At 35.6% G+C, this 21603-nt stretch overlaps 1 protein-coding gene across 3 annotated transcripts in view; it reads right to left on the reverse strand.

Annotated features, from left to right (window-relative positions):
* Positions 1–21603, reverse strand: part of APLF (aprataxin and PNKP like factor) — a 135222-nt gene that overhangs the window by 44136 nt on the left and 69483 nt on the right. For all 3 annotated transcript variants that reach the window (XR_011466030.1, XM_070379350.1, XM_014477525.2), the window contains exon 9: positions 10557–10603. Coding sequence is in view for 2 of the 3 variants with exons in the window: in XM_070379350.1 (XP_070235451.1) it covers positions 10557–10603 (47 nt within the window). In the remaining variant the exon portion in view is untranslated. The remainder of the gene's footprint in view (positions 1–10556; positions 10604–21603) is intronic.

Consider the following 21603-nt stretch of genomic DNA (forward strand, 5'->3'; position numbering starts at 1 on the left):
TCTCCAGGCAAGAAAACTGGAGTGGGTTGCCATTTCCTTCTCCAGGTGACACACCAGAGTTGAGACCAAATGAGGAGATATAAGCTCACAGACTTTGAAAAATTTAGCTTTACAGATCTTATAGCTCACACTTTGGTAAGACTAGAATTACTATGGTAACAACCATCAGAATTTACAGGTTTCTAAATAATATCATAATAGTAGAATTACAATTCTAAAATTCTTCTGTCTCAAAACTAATTTCTTCCCTCATCCCAGTTTTCTTTTCATAGAGAGCAACAGAGTTGGTTTAAAATAAGGCAGTGAGAGACTCTAGGATGATGTGGAATATTTAAAGGTTAAAAATGTTTGTACTTTTGAATATGCTTCAGCGGGGGTTTCCTCAATGGCTCATCACGTAAAGAATCTGCCTGCAATGCAAAAGACAAAGGAGATGCAGGTTTGATCCCTGGGTCGGGAAGATCCCCTGGAGGAGGAAATGGCAACCCACTACAGTATTCTTGTCTGAAAAATCCCATAGACAAAGGGGCCTTTTGGGCAACAGTCCAAACGGCTGCAAAAAGTTGGGCGCGATTGAGCACACACATATGCTTCAGCTAGCTTCTTCCTAAAACATTCATATGGAACAGATATAAAAAAGAAAGTTAAGAAATTTGATAGGAAAATTTTTCATGGCAGAATGATGACAAAGAAAGTAACTGATTTGTCTTTTTAACTTTCATAGCCCAGACAGTTATTTCTTTCTTAATATCACTACTCATTCCAAGGGGATTTGAGACAGCTTATAATCATGTGCTTACTGTGATTAGTCGCTCAGTCGTGTTTGACTCTCTGCGCCCCCATGGACTGTAACCCCCCAGGCTCCTCTGTCCATGGGATTCTCCAGGCAAGAATACTGGAGTAGGTTGCCAATTCCTGCTCCAGGGGGTCTTCCTAACCCAGGAATCAAACCTATATCCCTTGGTCTCCTGCACAGATTCTTTATCACTAGTGCCACCTGGGAAGCCTGTACTATCATGAGATAACACAAATAAAAGTAGAAATTAAGAACAAAGAAAGCAGAATGTAAGTATATCAACCTCAATTTTTAACATAATCAATGTAGGCAGAGCATCAAATTTCTCCCTAAGTTTCTTGGTAACAAAAAGCCAAAAAGGCTACATAAAAACTTACACAATTCTCATTAGCATAAGAAGCACACCAGTTCCTTGAGGGAAGTCTGAGATTATATTTATTTGTGTACACGTTTTATCTGCCTCTTGAGGGCATGTTTTATGTCTAACTAACCTCAATTCCTCATGTAACTTTTATGATAGAAAACAATTAAAAACCATTTAGAGGATAGTTTGCAGACGGGAAAGGGAGTGAGGAAGAAAGAACAGCAATGTTTCTGATCTTGACCATTTTGCTCTTGGAAGTATCTCATATATATAAATAATGCCATCTCAATTAAGAGTCTCGTTTTAGATTCGGAAATTAGCTTAGCAGACTTACAAGGAAAATATATACAAAGCTGAAACTACTTCAGGTTCTCCTGCTTTATTGGCGGCTCCTTCTCCATCTTCTTTACTGGATCTTCCTCATCTTCTCAACCTCTAAATTTTGGAGTGCCCAAATTTCAGGCTGGGACCTCTTCTCTAAGATACTCCTTATGCTGTGTTCAGTCACCCAGTGGTGTCTGACTGCCCACCAGGCTCCTCTGTCCATTGGATTCTCCAGGCAAGAAAAATGGAGCAGGTTTGCCATTTCCTTCTCCAAATATAGTCCTCAGATGATTCCATCTAGTTGTATATCCTAAATCCCCAAATTTATATTTTAAGCTCTGACCACAGCATAAATTCCAGACTCATTTATCTCATTGCCTGTGTACCATCTCTACTTAGTGACTAACAGAAATGTGAAATGCAACACTTCCAGAACATAGCTCTTGAGGTGCTTCACCCAAATGTGGTCATTCTCTTTTCAATCTCGAACATATGTATGACTTCCAACCTTCCGATTGTTTGTTTTTTTTTAATAATTTTATTTACTTTATTTTGGCTATGCTGGGTCTTTGTTCTACGCAGACTTTCTCGAGATGCAGTGAATGGGGGATACTCTCTAGTTGCGGTACAAGAGCTTCTTGTTGCAGTGGCTTTTTCTCATTGCAGAGCACAAGCTCTAGGGTATGTGGGTTTCAGTAGTTGTAGCACATGGGCTCAGAGGCAGCAGATCCCAGGCTCTGGAGCACAGGCTCAGTAGTTGTGGTGCATAGGTTTAGTCATTCCAAGGCATGTGGGATCTTCCTGGATCAGGGATTGAACCCGTATCTCCTGCATTGGCAGGCAGATTCTTTACCACTGAGCTATCAGGGAAGCCCCTTCCAATTGTTTCGGCAAGAAACCTTGGAGTTATCCTTGAATATCCTCCATAATATTTAATGTCAAAAGATCCTGTTGGCTCTACCATCAAAATATATCCACCACTTCTCACATCCACTCTAACACCCTGGATCCAATACCACCATCTTCTTCCTGGTCTATTCCAATATCCTCCTACCTGGATTCCCTACTTCTACTCTTATCTGTTCACAAAGAAGCCAAAAAATCTCCCAATAGCTTTTTATCTCACTCAGAATAAGATCTGAAGTCCTCAATTGTATCTCTTGGCCTCCAGGACCCTACAAAACTGATTCACTAGCTTTTCTAGTCTCACCTGCCATTCTTCACTTACACTTTGTTCCAATCCTACCCTCTCTTCACTGCTCCTTGAATAAACCAACGGGATCATCTCCAGGGCTTCTGAAGCATCCTTCCCACTGCCTAACATAGCCATCGGTCAGAGAATCACCTGGCTAGCCTTCTGCTCTAATATCAAATTATCAGAGTCCTTCTTTTACTGTCCTATTTGAAATGGGACCTGCCTCCCACCCCCATACACATCCTTGCCCTTCTGTCCTCTTAAGTCGTTCAGTCATGTCTGATTCTTTGTGACGCCACAGACAGTAGACTACCAGGCTCCTCTGTTCATAGGATTTTCCAGACAAGAGTACTGGAGTGGGTTGCCATTCCTTCTCCAGGGGATCTTCCAGACCCAGGGATCGAACCTGGGTCTCCAGGATTGCAGGCAGATGCTTTACCATCTGAGCCACCAGGGAAGCCACAGCTTCCTTCCTTCTGTCCTCTTACACAGCTTTATTTTTCTTCTTAGCAGTTATCACTACATGACATCACATAATTGTTAACATGTGCACTGTCCACCTTTGTGAAATTCTACAAGAGCAAGGTTCTGTCTCTACTGTATCCTCAACTTCTTCAACAATGCCTAACACATAAAAGACACTTATAGACTCATATTTGCTAAATACATGAATGAATAAATGAACCATCTGCAAATCAACTGCTGAACACCTTCAGCAATTGATTTGAATAAATCAATAAAGAAATGCTTTATTATAACCTACACTTTTAATCACTAGCCTGCCTGTCAACACAATGAATTATACTACAGACTTTTATTTAAATCCTGATAACTGAATCAGCTTTAAGCTTCAATGAGCCCTGGGAATTTTTAGCAACTTACTGGATAGGTTCATTTGCTGAAGCAATAATGACATATTAATCAGAAGAATCCCACTCATTTCATCAAAAATTTGTTTTTATCTGTAAAATCATAACATCACACTCACATTCTTTTAGCAGGAGGTGTAGAATCTGAAATAACAATATGTAACAGAACTCAGTGTAGCTGGTAGTCAAGTTCTCTCCCCTGTGCTTCATATGAACTGGCACTCTGTGCTTTAAGTGAAAGCACCTGAAGAACTCCTTGACATGAGCAAGCAAGGCAAAGTCATGACAAGGGCAAGTCGGTGCCAGAACTCAGCTCTATGCCCCTTCCTAGTGGTCCCAGGCCCACATTTCACGACAGGATTTTGAATGCTGACATTTTTTGTGGAACCAATTAAATGGACCCTCTTGTAGCAAATTCTGTAGTAGTGACTTCAAATATTCTACAATAGAAATGCCATCTAGATGGGAGGGCTTTTTTTTTTTTTTTTTAAGTGCTTAAGGTATAACTGGGCCATAGAGATGATGAAACTTTACTAGAAAATGCTGAATCGGCACACTTGATCTGAATTATTTCATGATTTCCTGAATCAGGGAATATATGACTAGCACATAATTTAGGAATAAAATGTCTGTCTTTACCATAACAATTAAGTTTTATGCAAAGGGGCATTCACAGAAAGGAGGAATAGACACCCATGCATATATTCCCTGAGCAAGCCGAAGCATGGTATCTGGATTTAAAGTGATAAAGCCAGTAAAGTTCATATAAACCTTGCTATAACACTGTTTGCTACACAAAAAGTTCAAAGAAACCCTCTCAGACAAGGAAGCATGTTGTTTAGAGAACTCAGTCATGAGGAGTCACATTATAGATGATCCCAAACCAAGACCCCAACACTGTACACAGAACACCACGGTTAGTACAAAGCTTACTGAAGTACAACAGTGAGAGCCTGAGATGGAATAATAGCTGTTTAATATTTTTAAGCAACAGCAAAAAACAATTTTTGTGGCTTTATTTTTTGTAGTTGTGACTTCCAATAGGTTTCCACAGAATTAAACAGTATAATGCCATCTTTGGAAAAATAAGAGCCTACATTTAGCATTTTCTTATATTACAAACACTTTATTTGAAAGCTAATTGTTGAGCATGTCTAAGAAATTAGAAATAAGCATGTTTCTTCCAAGTCAAGGTGAGCTCGTAAACAGTAATTTTTTTCTCTATCTTCACTTAGGTCACTTTTAAGTTTCTAGCTGGCTAGTGACTGTTTATCTGTGATGTTCCATTCCCCTCATCAAATAAGAAGTCTTAAAAAATAACATGGTTTAAGAAAAAGATATATACTAGGAGGCTAGAAGTTTAAAGATCTGTGTCATATATCCCTTGTCAATGAACGAGGCATTTGGTGGAGTTTATCTTTTTATCTGTGAATCAAATGACATTGATTAAATGACTTCAAAGATCCTTTCCAACCCCAAAGTTCTAATTTTAAGAACAAAGCAGGAATCTTCATTTTCTCTACAGGAATATGAAACGTACAGACAGGCTGACAGCTTGACTATTTGAAAGCAGCACAAGAGAAATAAGCTGTCACTTATTTTTAAAAAGTGATGGATAATACTGTTCTACCATAATAATGAAAAATAACAAACTCTAGAAAAAGTAACAAACTCTTTAACATATTTGAAAGAACATGCTATTAACTGTTTGGCATTATTAGGATGTGGTAACTTCTGACTTTCCTTTTTTTGCAGAAGTATTTATAATATTTGTATTATATGAAATTTGTATCTTAACATTTCTTGTACAACTTAAAATTTCACCATCAAGTTCCTAGCCAAAGAACCAAGTCTGCAGAGCTACTAAAGAGTACACTGTGTTATATGCGTGCTGGAAGATGTTTATGTGGAGAAAAAAACCTTTCCAATCTGCTGATTTTCTCCAAATAGTTTTCTGGTAACAGGAAATAAGAAGACAGATGTTTCATAGCAGACTTACAGTTTAACATCAATAATTCTCCGGGTTTTATTTTCCTTTCTTGCCCAGTAAATCTTAGAGTTAGGATATTAATTTTCATTTAAGTGAAAAAATATTTTAGCCCAATATCTCTAAAGATGAAAGTTTACTACATACTACAAGAATAAAGATGTTTAAATGCCTCATTTTACTACAGAAGACTGATCTTTGTAATGAACCAAACTATTAGCTGGGTATTCATATTTTAACTTTGGAAAAGCAGTTTGTGCAGGTCTATCCACTTTATTATATTAATACATTAAGTTTATTTCTTTTTAAAAACACCACTGCATTTGCCTTTTTCATGTTCTAAAATCTCTCAGCTTTTCCCACAGTAAGCAGCAGTTTACAAAATCCCATTTAGCATCACTAACCTTACTTAATAGCTTACTTTCTAGATCTTTTAGTTTCTACTTCTGAAAAGAAAAAAGCCTATATAAGCATATGTATACAGATGATTGGAGAACTAGAGAAATACTGAAATAGTTATCAGATTGGTAGAACATTCTAAATTTCAGCCATGAACAGTACTGATCCCCTCGAATCATGACTGTCACATAATAATAAAAGCCAGAGAGAATGACTCCAATAATCAAGTGATATAACAATGATGACAATTTCTTTCAAATGTCAGCAAATAAGGTAGCTAAGAAAGTTTAAAATAAAAATTTCCTAGCATTGATTACTCTTTTATTCAATATGCTGTGCTAAAACTGTATGTAGCACTCTGAAAAAGTGTGGAAAATTAGTAAAACTTTAAACTAATTAGAGAGCTTAATAGTCAAACCTACAAAAATCGAAATATATGGCATAAATTGTTACATGTGTGGGAAAATTTTAGACTGAAGTGTTTTAGAAGTGCTACAAATCAGAAATTAAATGATAAAACTTTCATATAGTTATTTTATATTATAAAATTCTAGAGTAGTTGGTATATAGTATATGGGTCTCTATTATAACTTTTCGGAGAAGGCGATGGCACCCCACTCCAGTACTCTTGCCCGGAAAATCCCATGGATGGAGGAGCCTGGTAGGCTGCAGTCCATGGGGTCGCTGAGTCGGACACGACTGAGCGACTTCCCTTTCACTTTTCACTTTCACGCATTGGAGAAGGAAGTGGCAACCCACTCCAGTGTTCTTGCCTGGAGAATCCCAGGGACGGGGGAGCTTGGTGGGCTGCCGTCTATGGGGTCGCGCAGAGTCGGACACGACTGAAGCGACGCAGCAGCAGCAGCAGCAGCATTATAGCTTTTATTGTTTTATTATGGATTAATGACACCCCACCTCAAATTTAACATGTATAACTTAAAAAAAAAAAAACCAAACCCACAAACTACCTAGTTTTTCCTTCTGATCTCTAAGCTCCTGATAATTTGTACTTTAATTTTCATTCATTCTTATTTCCTTTGATTCATCCCATCCCCCACACCATGGCCAATCACTTGGAAATTCCTCACCACTCTTCTTTCAGAATCTCATTTGTATCAAATCCTGTTTTTCCATTCTCATGGCAACCTAGTTCTGGTCCTTCATTCACCATAAGGTTTCCTCTACTCTAATTTGGACAGCTCATCATTAGTTATTTGTCACAGAACCACATCTTTGGTTTAGCTTTCAAGAGCTTCTACAATCTGACCTCAAAGCATTCCTCTAGTATCATCCACAGTCAACAGATGGATCATAGATAAAGCAAGACACTTCCAGAAAAACATCTACTTCTGTTTCATTGACTATGCAAAAGCCTTTGACTGTGTGGACCACAATAAACTGTGGAAACGTCTTAAAGAGATGGGAATACCAGACCACCTTACCTGTCTCCTGAGAAACCTGTTTGCAGGTCACGAAGCAACAATTAGAACTGGACATGGAACAACAGGCTGGTTCAAAATTGGGAAAGGAGTATAACAAGGCTGTATACTGTCATCCTGCTTACTTAACTTATATGCAGAGTACATCATAAGAAATGCAGGGCTGGATGAAGAACAAGCAGGAATCAAGATGGTCAGGAGAAATATCAACACTCTCAGATATGAGACAATGTCACCCTAATGGCAGAAAGTGAAGAGGAACTAAAAAGCCTTTTGATGAAGGTAAAAGAGTGAAAAAGCTGACTTAAAACTCAGCATTCAGAATACTAAGATCATGGCATCCAGTACCATCACTTCATGGTAAACAGATGGGACAAAAGTTGAAACAGTGACAGATTTTCTTTTCTTGGGCTCCCAAATCACTGCAGACGGTGACTGTCTGCAGCCACGGAATTAAGAGACACTTGCTCCTTGGAAGAAAAGCTATGACAAACCTAGATGGCATATTCAAAAACAGAGACATCACTTTGCTGACAAAAGTCCTCCTACTCAAAGCTATGGTTTTTCTAGTTAGTCATATACAGATGTGAGAGTTGGACCATAAAGACGGCTGAGCATTGAAGAATGGGTGCTTTAGAACTGTGGTGCTGGGGAAGACTCTTGAGAGTCCCTTGGACTGCAAGGAGATCCAACCAGTCAATCCTAAAGGAAATCAACCCTGAATATTCACTGGAAGGACTGATGCTGAAGCTGAAGCTCCAATACTTCGGCCACATGATGTGAAGAGCCAGTTCATTAGAAAAGACCCTGATGCTGGGAAAGACTGAAGGCAAAAGGAGAAAAGGGCGGCAGAGGATGAGATATTTAAGAGAGCATCACCGACTCAATGGACATGAATTTGAGCAAACTCTGGGAGACAGTAAAGGACAGGGAAGCCTGATGTGCTGCAGTCCATGGGGTCACAAAGAGTCGGACATGACTTAGTGACTGAACAACTAGAGTATCATTCATTCACAGTAACTGCAGAGACTCTCCCTGTCAGTTAAACTGACCCACCTTCGAATTCCAAACACAACTTATTATTTTCTGCCTCAATGTCCTTGACCAACCTATTACTCAATTTGTCTGGGATGTCCTATACCCACCTACCCAAAGCTAAGAAACAAAGATAATTGAAATCCTACCACCTTAAAGACCAACTTTACTTAAAATTCCCTTACTAAGTTACCCTGATAAATCCAAACAAAAAGTACTCCATCTCTTTTCTCCAAGATTGTAGAGCATCTCACCACAAGCACTAGTGGTGAGATGCTAGTTTTCATGTATCTCTGTAGTTCTGTTCACTTGGAAGTCATATAATAAATGAATAAATGCGTGCATAAGTAAATGAATCATTACATAAATGAGCTTAAGATCTGGGTAATGTTAAACTTTAAGGATTTGGGAAATAATAAAAACACATATGTTAGAATTTTATGTCAGATATCACTAAGAAATATAGTGAGACTTATAAAATTTTAAATACCTCAGAGAGTTTAATTTATAGGTTCTATAATAAGAAGAGATATCCTGACTATACTGCCACATGACAACTCTTGAAAGTACATTAAATATATAAGGCTAAACTGTTATGTTAAAATATCCTATTTTTTTAAAAAGTATTTTCAATGAAATAAAAATTTTTCTTAAAAACAGTTAAATGTTCTAAAAATATGTTCTTCATTCAGAAGCTGCTTCAATGATAATTCAAAGAGATTTTTCGAAGAAAATTCAGATACTTTTCAACATGCCATATGATGTATATTGACAGTTTTCAGGTAAAAGGTTTCTAGTTCTACAAAGATAAACAAATCTGTCAAATGCTCTTTCATGGGAAAATGCTAAAATTTGTCAATAAAATAGAGTTTTAATCAAATATTATTATATTATTGTTCAAAATAATATTTTTGAACTTTTGAAAGTTAACTTAACAACCATAAATGCCATAGCTTCAGATACAGCCTCAGTAAGGAAAGTATAACATATAACCTCCATACCATATTAACTGAGATAAAGTAATCATATTTGTGTCTGGAGTATTAAAACACTAAAGTGTGTTTTAATAAGAAAACAGTAAATAGAATTCCCTTGTGGTGAAATTAATTATTTTAATCACTTGGTTTTATCACTTGGTTACAAGTTGGCTGTGTTTATACATATACAAACGCATGTGGGCATAACCTGGATATACAGTTAATTCCCTCACTCTGTGGGCAGAAATACTGATGCATCCAGAAATTTAGGATGCTGAATTGGCCACTGAGTTATATAAATGATATAAAGAAGCCAGAATTTATTAAAGGGAAAAAATATTAGAGTTCAGAAGCAAAGGAAACAGAAGGCAGAACAGGTTGATGTAAGCAGGACTGATGGTCATTCGATAGTTGTTTCTTTGGTGTTTGTCCCCTACTTCTCTTCCCCTAAAACAATAGTTTCTATTGAGGATCTCTGTGGTTTTGAAGAAAGAGACTCTACTTTGGTTCCAAGGGTAGAACAAACTAATTAGTGGTCACAGTGATTCATTCAAGAATAACAATGTGATTTAAACCAGTTTTTTTTTAAAAAGTTAGTTTCATGACTTTTCCTAATAGCAAGAATCAAAGCCATTTTCTCTCTCTCCTTAGGTGTAAACATGGATGCTTATCATCCCAGCTGAATAAGGATGCATATAGTTCCTTGCTGGGGAGAGCAGCCAGTCTTAGGATAAAAATCACTCCTCTAAGGACAGTATGATGGAAGGAAAGTGGGTTATTGGTGACATTATTGACATTATTAATGAGCTGAAGCAACAAATCTTGTCTAATCTAGCCCTATTTCTGGACTTTTCAGTAAAAGAAGTCAATATGCTCTCTTTATCATTCAGGCCAGTTTGAGATTTTGTTTTAAGATACCTGCAAACAAAAGAATTGTTTAACAGATACAAAGAAAAATATATATACACTGTTAGACAATGATTGCAGAAAAAATCTATATAAAAATTTATCATTTTTAAATCTAAGAAAATCATTAAAATCAATAATTCAACAAATTCACAGAAGCAGAGATTTTAAAATACTATTAAAATAAGTGGCAATTGTCTCTAGGTTTAACAAGAGAATCCATCTTAAGGTTTCATTTTGAGTTTCCTGAAGTAAAATCACTTACCTGGAAATGTACTATGTCTATATTCTATCTTGTGCTGGGGATTCTTCCTAAAAAGAAAGAAAGAAACGAAAGAAAGCAAATATAAGGTCAGGTTTGACAATCACTAAAAATGAATAAGACTATTTAAATTAAACTAGAGCACTCACTAAACTACAAATTAGCAATAAGCCTCTTATTGAAAAACATTTGCTTTGTTACTGCTGTTAACTACAGTCACCATGCTGTACAAAGCATCTGCTTTTTAATTACATTTACTGAGTGCCTATTCCATGCCAGGTATAGTGCTAGATGCGAAGTGTGGTGAACCAAAGTTCTTCCCTCTTGACTTACATTCTACAGAAAGGCAATATGAAACAAATATAATACAATATACTGTATTCTTAAAATGTCACTATCATATATCACATAAAGATATGATGTAAATTAGTATATAAATATATAACTCAAAGTATCAAATTGTGTGTGTGTGTGTGTAATATCTGAAAGGATACTTTTAAGGCTCCTCTAGAATTCAAAACCAAAAGCATACAAGTCATGTCTCTCCAAAGGATACCAATCAACTGTTATGAGAAAATAAGAAAGTCAATATGCATTGAGAAACATATAACAACATATCCCAAAGTCAAACAGAAGCCACTGTTGGAATATCTACTTTTGATTATATATATTGACAATCTCTTCTATCATTTTATTAAACAAATGTTTGGGTACACTGTATACATATAAGACATTCTCCAGATAATGCAAAATTGCCCAGGCAGCAAAACTTCAAAGCATTAACTGGTTCATCATGCTCCACTGGTGGTTACCTTTCTCTCAGGGGACTAACAAAGGAGAGTTGGAAGGGCTGACAACAGACATATGCTGAGATGGACATATGAAGCTGTAGTGAGGATATCTTAAGTTTAAGGGCTTAGGAGGTGGTAAGTAATTAATGCTGGCCATTTGTTCTTTCATCAGTGGTTCAAGAAATAGTCGCAGGGCACTTATTACACGCGAGGCTCTGTGTCAGGTGTCAGTGACATTTCTTATTGCTAATATCTCTTCTTTTGGGGTAACTTTTCCTACAATTTGAGCATAAACACAGTACAAGAGTGCAACCACACAATTAATTAGGGTCATAACTTAACAGTTTTGAAAAGTGGAGAAAGATTCACCAAAAGATCGTGTGTTTGGGGTAATTAACCCAAATCTGACCGTTTAATGAAAAAGAAACCTCAAGGTTGAAAGAAATAAACTGGACAACTTAAATGTGATGAAGGGAGCTGCAAAAGAACAAAGCTGCCATGATGCTTTGTGGGAAGATCTTTCCTTACTGAACACTCTGGCACAGGTCATTAACTTGTTTAATTCAATCTTTATTAAAGTACAATTAATGTTGGATATCAGGAGAGGTAGAAAAGAAAAATGAAAGAGATTAATACCAGAGGTAGTTTTCATCAATAATCTGGAAAAAATTGCTGATCCTCTGAGATTATTTTTGGTAATATTCTTAAAATCTTTTTGTTATTATTACTGTGATAAAATACTGGTAAATTTTTTTTTTAATGTCAAACTACTGAAAAGTAGTTGATTGGTACACAGAAATTCCATATATCCTCACTGAAATTCTTCAAGTGTTAACATTCTACACAGATGCCTCATTATTATCTGTCTATAGTCATTTGCGATTTAAAGGCTTTTTCTCCTTCCTTTAATACGTTTGCTTTCAGAAAGCAAGCTGAAAGCAGTCCTATCTTTCCCTGCTTTACCCTGAACAGAACAGGATTACTGAGAAGTTCAATGTGATCTTAATTGTTTGCTACTGGAGTCTCCTTCAAAAGCTGCTTTAGAAACTCTCAAGCATCTAAAAACAAGCACAGAAATGAAATCAAGTGAGTTAATAGAGATAAGTACAGTTTGTGTACCAAATACCAGTTAAAAGACTGCTGACATCAGTTCTCAGGCTAGAAAGACTAAAAAGGAAAAGTATCCGTTTTAAAAGGCCAAATGAAGCCTGGTGGGGACAGGGGTAATGGTTCAACCTTGAAGTTACAGAAGGTAACTTGGGACACATCCACAGCTGCACTCACATACCGATCTACATAATCTAACCTCACATTCGACTTAGGAAAAGGCAAGCCCTTTCAGAATAAATGAACAGGGGGAAAGATTTACACTGGTATATTCCAAAAAAGAAGAACAGAAATAAGTGTTATGAAATTTTGTGCTCAGAAAAGGAAATGATTTTCAGCTCCACGTGCAGATTTTCATCTGCCTAAGAGGGGAAAAGGGTGTTTCTCTGAGGTTTCCTTAACAATTTCTATCCTTTTGTAGGAGAACTTGATACTATTTTCATTAAAAGGCAGGTATAAGACTGCAATGTAGACCAGAAGAAACTAGATGTGCTGGTGCTTTTCCACATTTAACTTAGAAGTTAAACTTCCAATTTAAAATAAAAGAATTAATATCAATATTCTGCTAGTTATTTCATTGAAAATGGAGAAAAAATATCCTCTGGGACAGGTTCAAAAGTTTCCTGTTCTAGGGTATTTTCAAATATACTTTACTCTTTCTTGATGATATAACTCACAGGATAGATGTTAATAAAAAAATAAGCCAAAGCAGAAACAAAAATGTATCATCACAGGCAAAAGCATATTCAAAATAAAAACAAATTTTAGACGTTTACATAGCAATTTAAATGTAAAAAAAAATTAAGTATTCTGAATGTTAAATTCCTTAAATTATCCTCTTCATGAAGGTCCCTCATAATCTCGGTCTGTACCTTTATTTGCAGCCCAATCCTTCATTTCTTCTTTGGGACAACAGCTTCTAATTTTTTGCCATTGATAGGCACTTGCTCACAGCTGTTTTGCCAAGAATATTCTTCTAAATCTATACTACTTACCTAAGCACCTTCATCAGGAAAACAACTCTGATAATTCCTGGGTATTATCTCCAGAATACATTGTTCGTATCTACTATTTAGTACTCACCACATAATTTCTTATACAGTTATTTAAATTTTCAACACAAATGTGAGTGTGTGTGTGTGTGTGTGTGTTCATGTGTATGTATTATCTCATCATCTGTCAAATGAGCTGCTGGAGGTCATGGCTTTTTCTTACATTATAAATATCTTTTACAGCTCCTACAAGAGTACCTTATACGAGGTGGCAGTCAACTATACTTTTCATAAATTACCTATTACAATATAATCAACTCTTTCCATTCAAAGAGTTTTTTTTAACTGAGCTTTTACATGAGTATCCAAAATGATGAAATATTTTCTATTTAAGAGGGAAAAAAAGACACCTATTTTTGCTACCTTTACTATTATTTCAAAATGATTATTGAATTTGCAAGAATCATTTGCAATACAAACCAAAGTTTAAAATTCTCATTGGCTGGTACAAAAAACAGTTCCAATCATTTCTAGACTGATGAGTTTTCTTATGTTTTTTTTCTTTTTCTAGTAAATCGTAATCTATGGATCCTGATGTTTTTAGAAGAATATCCTTTGAAAGGCAGTTTTTCTGTTGGATACAAGCCTATTCTCATTTTGTTGAAGAGAATGTTCATGTGCTGAAATTGCTCTGCGCTCACACCTACGAAGTTAATAATCAAAGTACTCACGGAACCTTTTTACACAAACCTAGGACTAAAATGTGTTAGAATTTCCTGCCATTAACAATTCATATTACCTCCCCAGGAAACAATGAAAATCTGACAATCACATTAAGCAGACTCCACTGCAAACAGGTTCCTGAGATACTGATTGCTCAGCATCACAGGACACTTAGCTCTAGTCAATCACTCCAGTCAACAGGAACACAGAGTCCTTCACATACGGTTTAGAAACAAATGCCATAGTGACTTGGACCTGTTCTCATCTGGCCTGTTAAAGTTTAAATCATCAGCATTATGCTGTAGAAGGGGCTCAAGGTTTCGAGATCAGAAGAACCGAGTCTGAATTCAAACTACATTGTTTACTGGTTTTGTGATTTGGGGCAAGTCCTGTGAACAAGTCTCCATTTCCTGATCTGTAAAGCATGGAAAATACTGCCTACCTCACAGAGAGTTGTTTGAAGTATTAAATGAAGTGATGTGCATAAACATTTGTGGACCATTAAGCATTTTACAGGGGTCAGCTATTTTTACAGAAACAAATCAATTTTACTTTAAGATAGGCAACAATGTCTGAAAACTCTATGTAAAAGTTGGCCAGTAAAAGTAACTACCAGCTAATATTAAAGAGCTGAATTTTTTCTTCAATAATACACACAATTACTACCCTTGAATATTTCCCCCACCGCACTTCACATATTTATAGAATATTTTATAACATTTGCCCATGCATATCCTATTTTAAAATATCAGTTATTAATAATACAGCAGAAAGTCTTTTTCATATTACCCTGGGTTAAAGTTAAGTGGCAATACTGTACAGCTCTTTGGGAACATATGAATATCTGAAATAACTTTCAAGGACAATGTAGCAAAATTCCACTCAGGACTTTTTCCTAATAGTGATTGGAAATACTTAGAGTTCATTCATAAAAAATTTACATCAACCTTTTTCACAAATAGCATTTTTGTAACTCAGCAGGCCTCAAAATCCTGTTGACATTTTTTTTTAATCTTTGGGTTTTTAAACACAGACATATACACTCATAACTACATCAGGTTTTTATGAGCTGCTATATTTTAAAATACACATTTTACAAAGCATTTGTGGTCTTATGAATGATGTGAATAACAAATATAGATCTGAAGGAAAAACATTCAGAAAGAGAAAATAGAAAACGTCTTCAAATTTGCTAAGATCCTTACGTGGGAACAAGCTAGAGTATGTGGACAAATACAAAAAGCTTGTATAGCTCAACAGGAATGAGGGAGAAGGAAAAGAGTAGGAAATGAAGTCAGAGAAGAACTTGAGCCATGGTAAAGAGTTTTGTGTGAGGCTACTGGACAATTTTGAATAAGAAATCAACATGATATGACATTTTTAGAGAACTGCTCTGATTGCTGTGTGGAAAATGAACTATTTAAAGGCAAGAAAAGAAACAAGGATGTCAGTTAAGAAGCTACTATTGTATGTACACCAGATCAGAGATGACTGCGGCTATGACTAAGATGACTGAGGCAGAGGAATTAAGAAGTGGTCAGGTTCTTAACATATTTTAAAGGCTGAAATGGTAAGAACTATTGATGAGTGATGTGAAGAAAAGAGAAGAATCAAGGTTGCGGTTTGGTTTGGGGCCTTGGTATGAGAATGGTGAAATCATTTACAAAGGTGGAAAACACTTGGGAGAGAGTTGTTTCATGACAAAAATCAACAGTTCTGTGTTGGATATGATAAGTCTGAGCTATTTTACAACCAAGTGGAGGCACTTAAACAAGTGAGTCTGGAGCCACTACACTAAATTAGCTAACCTACGGAGTAAGAGCAGAATAGCAAAGGGAAAGGTTCAGAGAACGGCACCCCGGGGTCCGGCAATAACCACAGGTAGGAAGAAGGAGACAGAAAGAAGACTGAGGAAGAGCAGCCAGGAATGTTAACTGACCTGACTTTATGAACTGGACTATATTTCTCTCTGTTCTAGATTTCCCTACTATTAAATGGAGGCCCCCAGAGCACAAATGTTTCAACCTTCTTGTTTTCATGAGGAACTAAGGCCCAGGAAAATCAAATGGCATGCAAAGTTTTGCTTCACAATTGGCATAACCATAACTAGAACCTAAGTCTGCTAATGTAAAAACCCATTATCTCTCCATCACAGAGATACCTAAAGATTAATTAGGCAGCGATAAGAACAGAATAATCATTTTTATTTTTACTTCCAAAAATTTGATAACTTAATACTAAACTTACCACTTAAAATTTTCAAATGAACCTAAAGTACTGTTTCACATCAACTTTTATAAAATGGACTTTTATAGAAGTCTTTTATGAAAGACTTTTTTATAAAGCATGTCTGATGCTCAATATTCACTCAATGAGTAAATGATGATACTATGCTTTTGTTTTCATTGCAAAATAATTTATCTTACACTAGTGAAATTCAACATTTATTTTAAAACCTAAAGCAAAAACATGAATCCTATGTTTTCAAATATTTAAGTCTCAAATTTAGGAGAAAAAGGAAAATTAAAAATATGATCTTACTGAAAGAGTAAGCCAACATAAAATAAGAGAAACTAGTCAATCTGCTATTTTAAAATCATTACAATTTTACTATCTCTGAAAATGTGTGTATATATATATATGTGCATGTGTGTGTGTGTGTGTGTGTGTGTGTGCAATTAACTAAATATAACAAAGAAAAACATTTATTAACGTATAATCAAATAAAGAAGAAAAAAAAACAAAACCACAGAAGACACTCCAGCACATTTTGTCAAGGCTACATGACACATTACATATCAAGTAGCAATGTTGTTACTACTATTTCTGTTTTGATGCTTTTACTGCTACTTCATTTATACTAAATGAAGTTTAAAAAAAAAATTACAGCCATGTCTCCAGGTAAAACTGTGTAACCAGTGATTAACATTTACTCTAAGATACTTTCTTCTAAGACTGTATTCTTAGAGGAAGAGAACATGTGAACATGGCAGGTTACTTCCTCTATATGCAGGTCCTATAAAAATGGGTGATGTTATCAGCTTTGATTATACTTAACTCGACAGCCTGACATGACTGATTCTGGGAATCTCAACTATGAGGCAATTAGAGTTTCCCTACGAAAACCCATTTATTTTGCCTCAAATAATATAGTATGAATTTATACTAAATACACATGTTCCTATTTTTATTAAGCAGCTTCTAAAAATCAGTGTTTTGTAGTTTAAGGTGTACATTTGCATACATGATTAGGATAACACTGCAAAACCAAACAAAAGAAAATACTGCAATAACTTGGAAAACTTTGAAAATAGAAGAGAAAATAGCAAAAGATTTTGTATGATAGTTGGGCTTCCCTGGTGGCTCAGCTGGGAAAGAATCTGCCTACAGTGCAGGAGACCTGGGTTTGATCCCTGGGTTGGGAATATCCCCTGGAGAAGGGAACAGCTACCCACTCCAGGATTCTGGCCTGGAGAATTCTATGGACTGTATAGTCCATGGGTTGCAAAGAGTCAGACATGACTGAGCGACCTTCACTTTCACTTATATGATAGTTAAAAATCTGGATCAGCAAATAACAAAAGATAGTAATTTTAACATCAAATATATCCTTTTTAAAATGAATTATGCTTGTGGCAAAAACATTGTGTTCTTTCACAGCATACAGATCATGTCACAGATTCATTATAATGAGAACACTTCTATGGTGACTGATACACTTCCTTACGTCATCCCTCTTAGAAGGTATTACATTTTTTTTAAAAAAGTGGAGCTTTGGCTTCTGGAAAATATGAAGGTACCAACACTTTCATTCGTATAATACATGCCTTCCTAAGGTTTTGTAAATCTAAGGCAATATATGTAAGTTTGACTTTACATGTTGATACTAAGCTGGTTGAAGATGGATTCTGCTCATTTTAGTGTATATGCATTTTAAGTTTAGTGCTTAATTTAACAAATAAAAACAGGAGTAATACATTGCATAAAATCCTATTATGCACCAGAGGAAGTGAGTCAGTGGCAAGCACAGCAATCACTGGGTTATCCTGGACAATAAGTGTCTAATTTAGACAAGTACCTTAAGCTAATCAAATGCATTAAACTGAACGAGTCTTCTGACAAATTGCAGCAGATAGCACAAAAGGGAAAAAATCAGTTAAATGGGCAAGATATTGAAAATGATACCATGAACTAGTTCCTTCAAATTATCAATTTTCAAGCTGATTTAATTCTGTTATATTTTTTAAAGTACAATGTCAAAGAAAATGTTAATAACGCCTATAGTTTTAGGAAAAAATAAAATTTAACAATTAAGGATGGTTTTTTCCAACATCAACTTCCTATATTATATGGGAATTTTTATTTTTTACTACATAATATATTTATTAACATGTGATCCATATCTGTCTTACTCATTGAATGAAATATCTGAAAATTAAGTACATCCATCTACATACAGTTTTATGTTTTCATATTTGCTCTATAGTGATAAAAACTTTGACCACAGATGATAATACTTGCAAATACAAAACAATACCACATAAATTTAAGTAGCTGATGCAGTATAACATTAAGATTATTTAGTGTAGAATACAACATTTGAGATCACCTAGATTTACCAACAAGAAACTGACTTGGACTCATTCAAGGGATTAGAAGGTAAGACTGAGAAGCAAACAAATTAAAAACCAACCTAATATTTCACTTGAGGGAATACTTGTTTTTTACCTGAGAATAATTCTTATCCTGTTTTGTGAAGGCAAATTTTTAAAGATAAAAAGCAAAGATATTTTAGCTCATGAATTTCACCTCTTTCAAATGTATCAACCATCACAGAGTACAGGCATATTACAACTTTACTTTTAGAACACATATATTGATATATATTTACTTTTCTAAATATAATAATTTCTGGCTGATTTTGTGCTTTATGATCAGTGAGGCTTCAATATTTTTCTTCTGTGGCGACAGGAAAAATCTGACATGCATTTACATAAAAACTCTTTTAAGCAAGCTAAATTAGAACATCTTTCTCATTCTGAGTCAACAGGCTTATAGTCTCACACTGCTGAAATAAACATCTAGACCCAAGATGGAGCTGCTTCTGCCTAGGGTGCCATGCCAGCAAACTGAAAGTTAAGGTAACTTTCAGGTCCCTGTGAATGCTCTGCCTGATCAGAGACACAGTGGGTCCAATCAGCCAATCCCCACAGGCCAAACCAACTCTGGGCTCTATATCTATTTCCTTGTTCCTTCTCACCCCAAACAAGGTTGACTGTGTAGCCCCAGACAGTCAGATATTTTCTCTTTTTCTCTACCTTGTTCTTTATTCTTCATCCTTTAACAGCTTCCTGTCTTCTGCCCTATTCACACTTCTCCAAATGGAGACTGCTTCATGAAGTGTTAAATAAAGTTAATTTGTATCATCCAAATTGTCTTCTTTAAATCATTTTTTAACAGCATGAAATGTGTGTGTGAGGCCAAAAAAAACCCAATAGTTTATTCTTGCAAATCAAGATTGTTAAAGAACAAACGGTTCATAATACTGTATCAATTTAGTTATCAATTTAGCAATGATACAAAATGAATCTACTAGATCCTGTTTTCTGCCTAACTAAAATTATAATGTAACAAGAAAGGGTATACAAATATATATCATGCTTCTACAATCTGGTTTCTAGGATCTTGTTGATTTGAAAAATTCACAATTTCTTCAATCAAAGTACTTTATCTGGTTTTTTCTTTTTTTCAGCTCCAAAATATTATTTTGCCATCGGGCTAAAAAGACAAAGACTAGCAATACTTTAGAAGCCATGACTAGCCACGGTGGAATCAGGCCACAGCCAGAGAAAGGCTGAACTGGAAGAGAGAAGAGACTTGGTTTTGAGCTCACTAGCTTTGGCATCTTACCCAACTAATTTAACCTTTCTTAGTCTCCATTCCCTTATCTGTAAAACAATAGTCAGAGTAAGTGATAACATCTAACATTCTCCAAGAGTCTCTCTAAACTGTAATTAAAATTAATGAGGGAAAAAAACTTAAGATTTTATCTTCAAGTAGAAACAAGGACACCAAGCAGCTCAACAGCTAAAGAAGAAAAGCACAATGTTCATACATATAAATATATTTAGATACAGACATGAAAGTTTTTGCTATTACATGTGAGTCACTGGCCTCTGAGTAATTTCTCTTGACTACTCCCTACTCTGTCCCCATTTAAAGTGATTGATGAAATAAAGGGTGATGAAAGAAAGGCTGCAATTTTTTTACATCATTATTCTTAGCAAGGCTTTGCATTTTGTTTTTATTCTCCTAAAGAATAGGCATACTGCATTCTACTTCTGAAAAGGGTGTAGGACATCACGGCAGACAAATACTCTTGTTTTAACAACTGGGGCGGAGGGGAAACAACCCTGATATATTGTTAAAAAATTATTTATGAGAGAATTGTGGGAACAATGAGAATTTTATATTATCTAAAATTCCAAAGAGAAAAAGTCCTTCTTAGGGGAACTGACAATAACTCGTGCTTCTCTTCCGAAGAGAGCTTTGACAATTCTTAGCACAGGCTAAGGATAAGATTTGGACCAAATGGAGGCACACTATTTGAGGACAGAGAAACTAGTAGAGCTTATCATGGTCTCACGGGGTTGTCACCACAACAGTCTAGAAACTCAGGGAATTCCAAACACAAGGCAGATTTTTCCCATGAAATATTTGCTGAGTTCCTAGGAGCTCTGAGAGGCTTAAGGTCTGAATTTGAATTTTGAAAAATGCAGAGTAAAATTTCTAACCCAGGTAGTATCTCAGAGACAAAGTACCACTAGAAGGAAGAGATCTGTAACAAACACATAACTAGTCTCTAACCAACAATTATTAGGAAATGCAAGGGAATATAATGAATGACAATCTGGTAATGCAGTCAGCTAAATCCTGACTAAGGGATGGATACTCCTCAAAACAAAAGTCAGCTTTCTTCAACAAACGCATTGCAAGGAAAAGAGAAATCTATTAATTAAATAACTTAAGAAAAATGGCCACTTTTTGTCATAGATGGACCTTAACTGGATCCTGATATGGAGAAACAAAAGGAGGGAAAAAATGAGACTATAAGGAAACTGGGATACCTGACAGAATATCTAAGACAACTATGGATAAAATGGGATGAAAAAGATACAATGACTTCAACATAATCTAGGAGTAGGGATAAGATGGAGGGAAAGGTGATATGTATGAAAAAATACTGGCCATGACTTGATAATTATTGAAAATGAGTTACAGCTTCATTGGAACTCATTCTACACTCCCCCTCCCCCCCACCACCACTTGTGTATACATATAAAATCCTGCATTACAAAAGTTTTTTAAAAATGAAAAGGTCTATTATCATAGTGCCACAAATTATGACATGAGTTGTGAAAGCTGTTTTGTTCCAAA

The sequence above is a fragment of the Bos mutus genome, chromosome 11, assembly GCF_027580195.1.
Source record: "Bos mutus isolate GX-2022 chromosome 11, NWIPB_WYAK_1.1, whole genome shotgun sequence".
NCBI classification, from domain to species: domain Eukaryota; kingdom Metazoa; phylum Chordata; class Mammalia; order Artiodactyla; family Bovidae; genus Bos; species Bos mutus.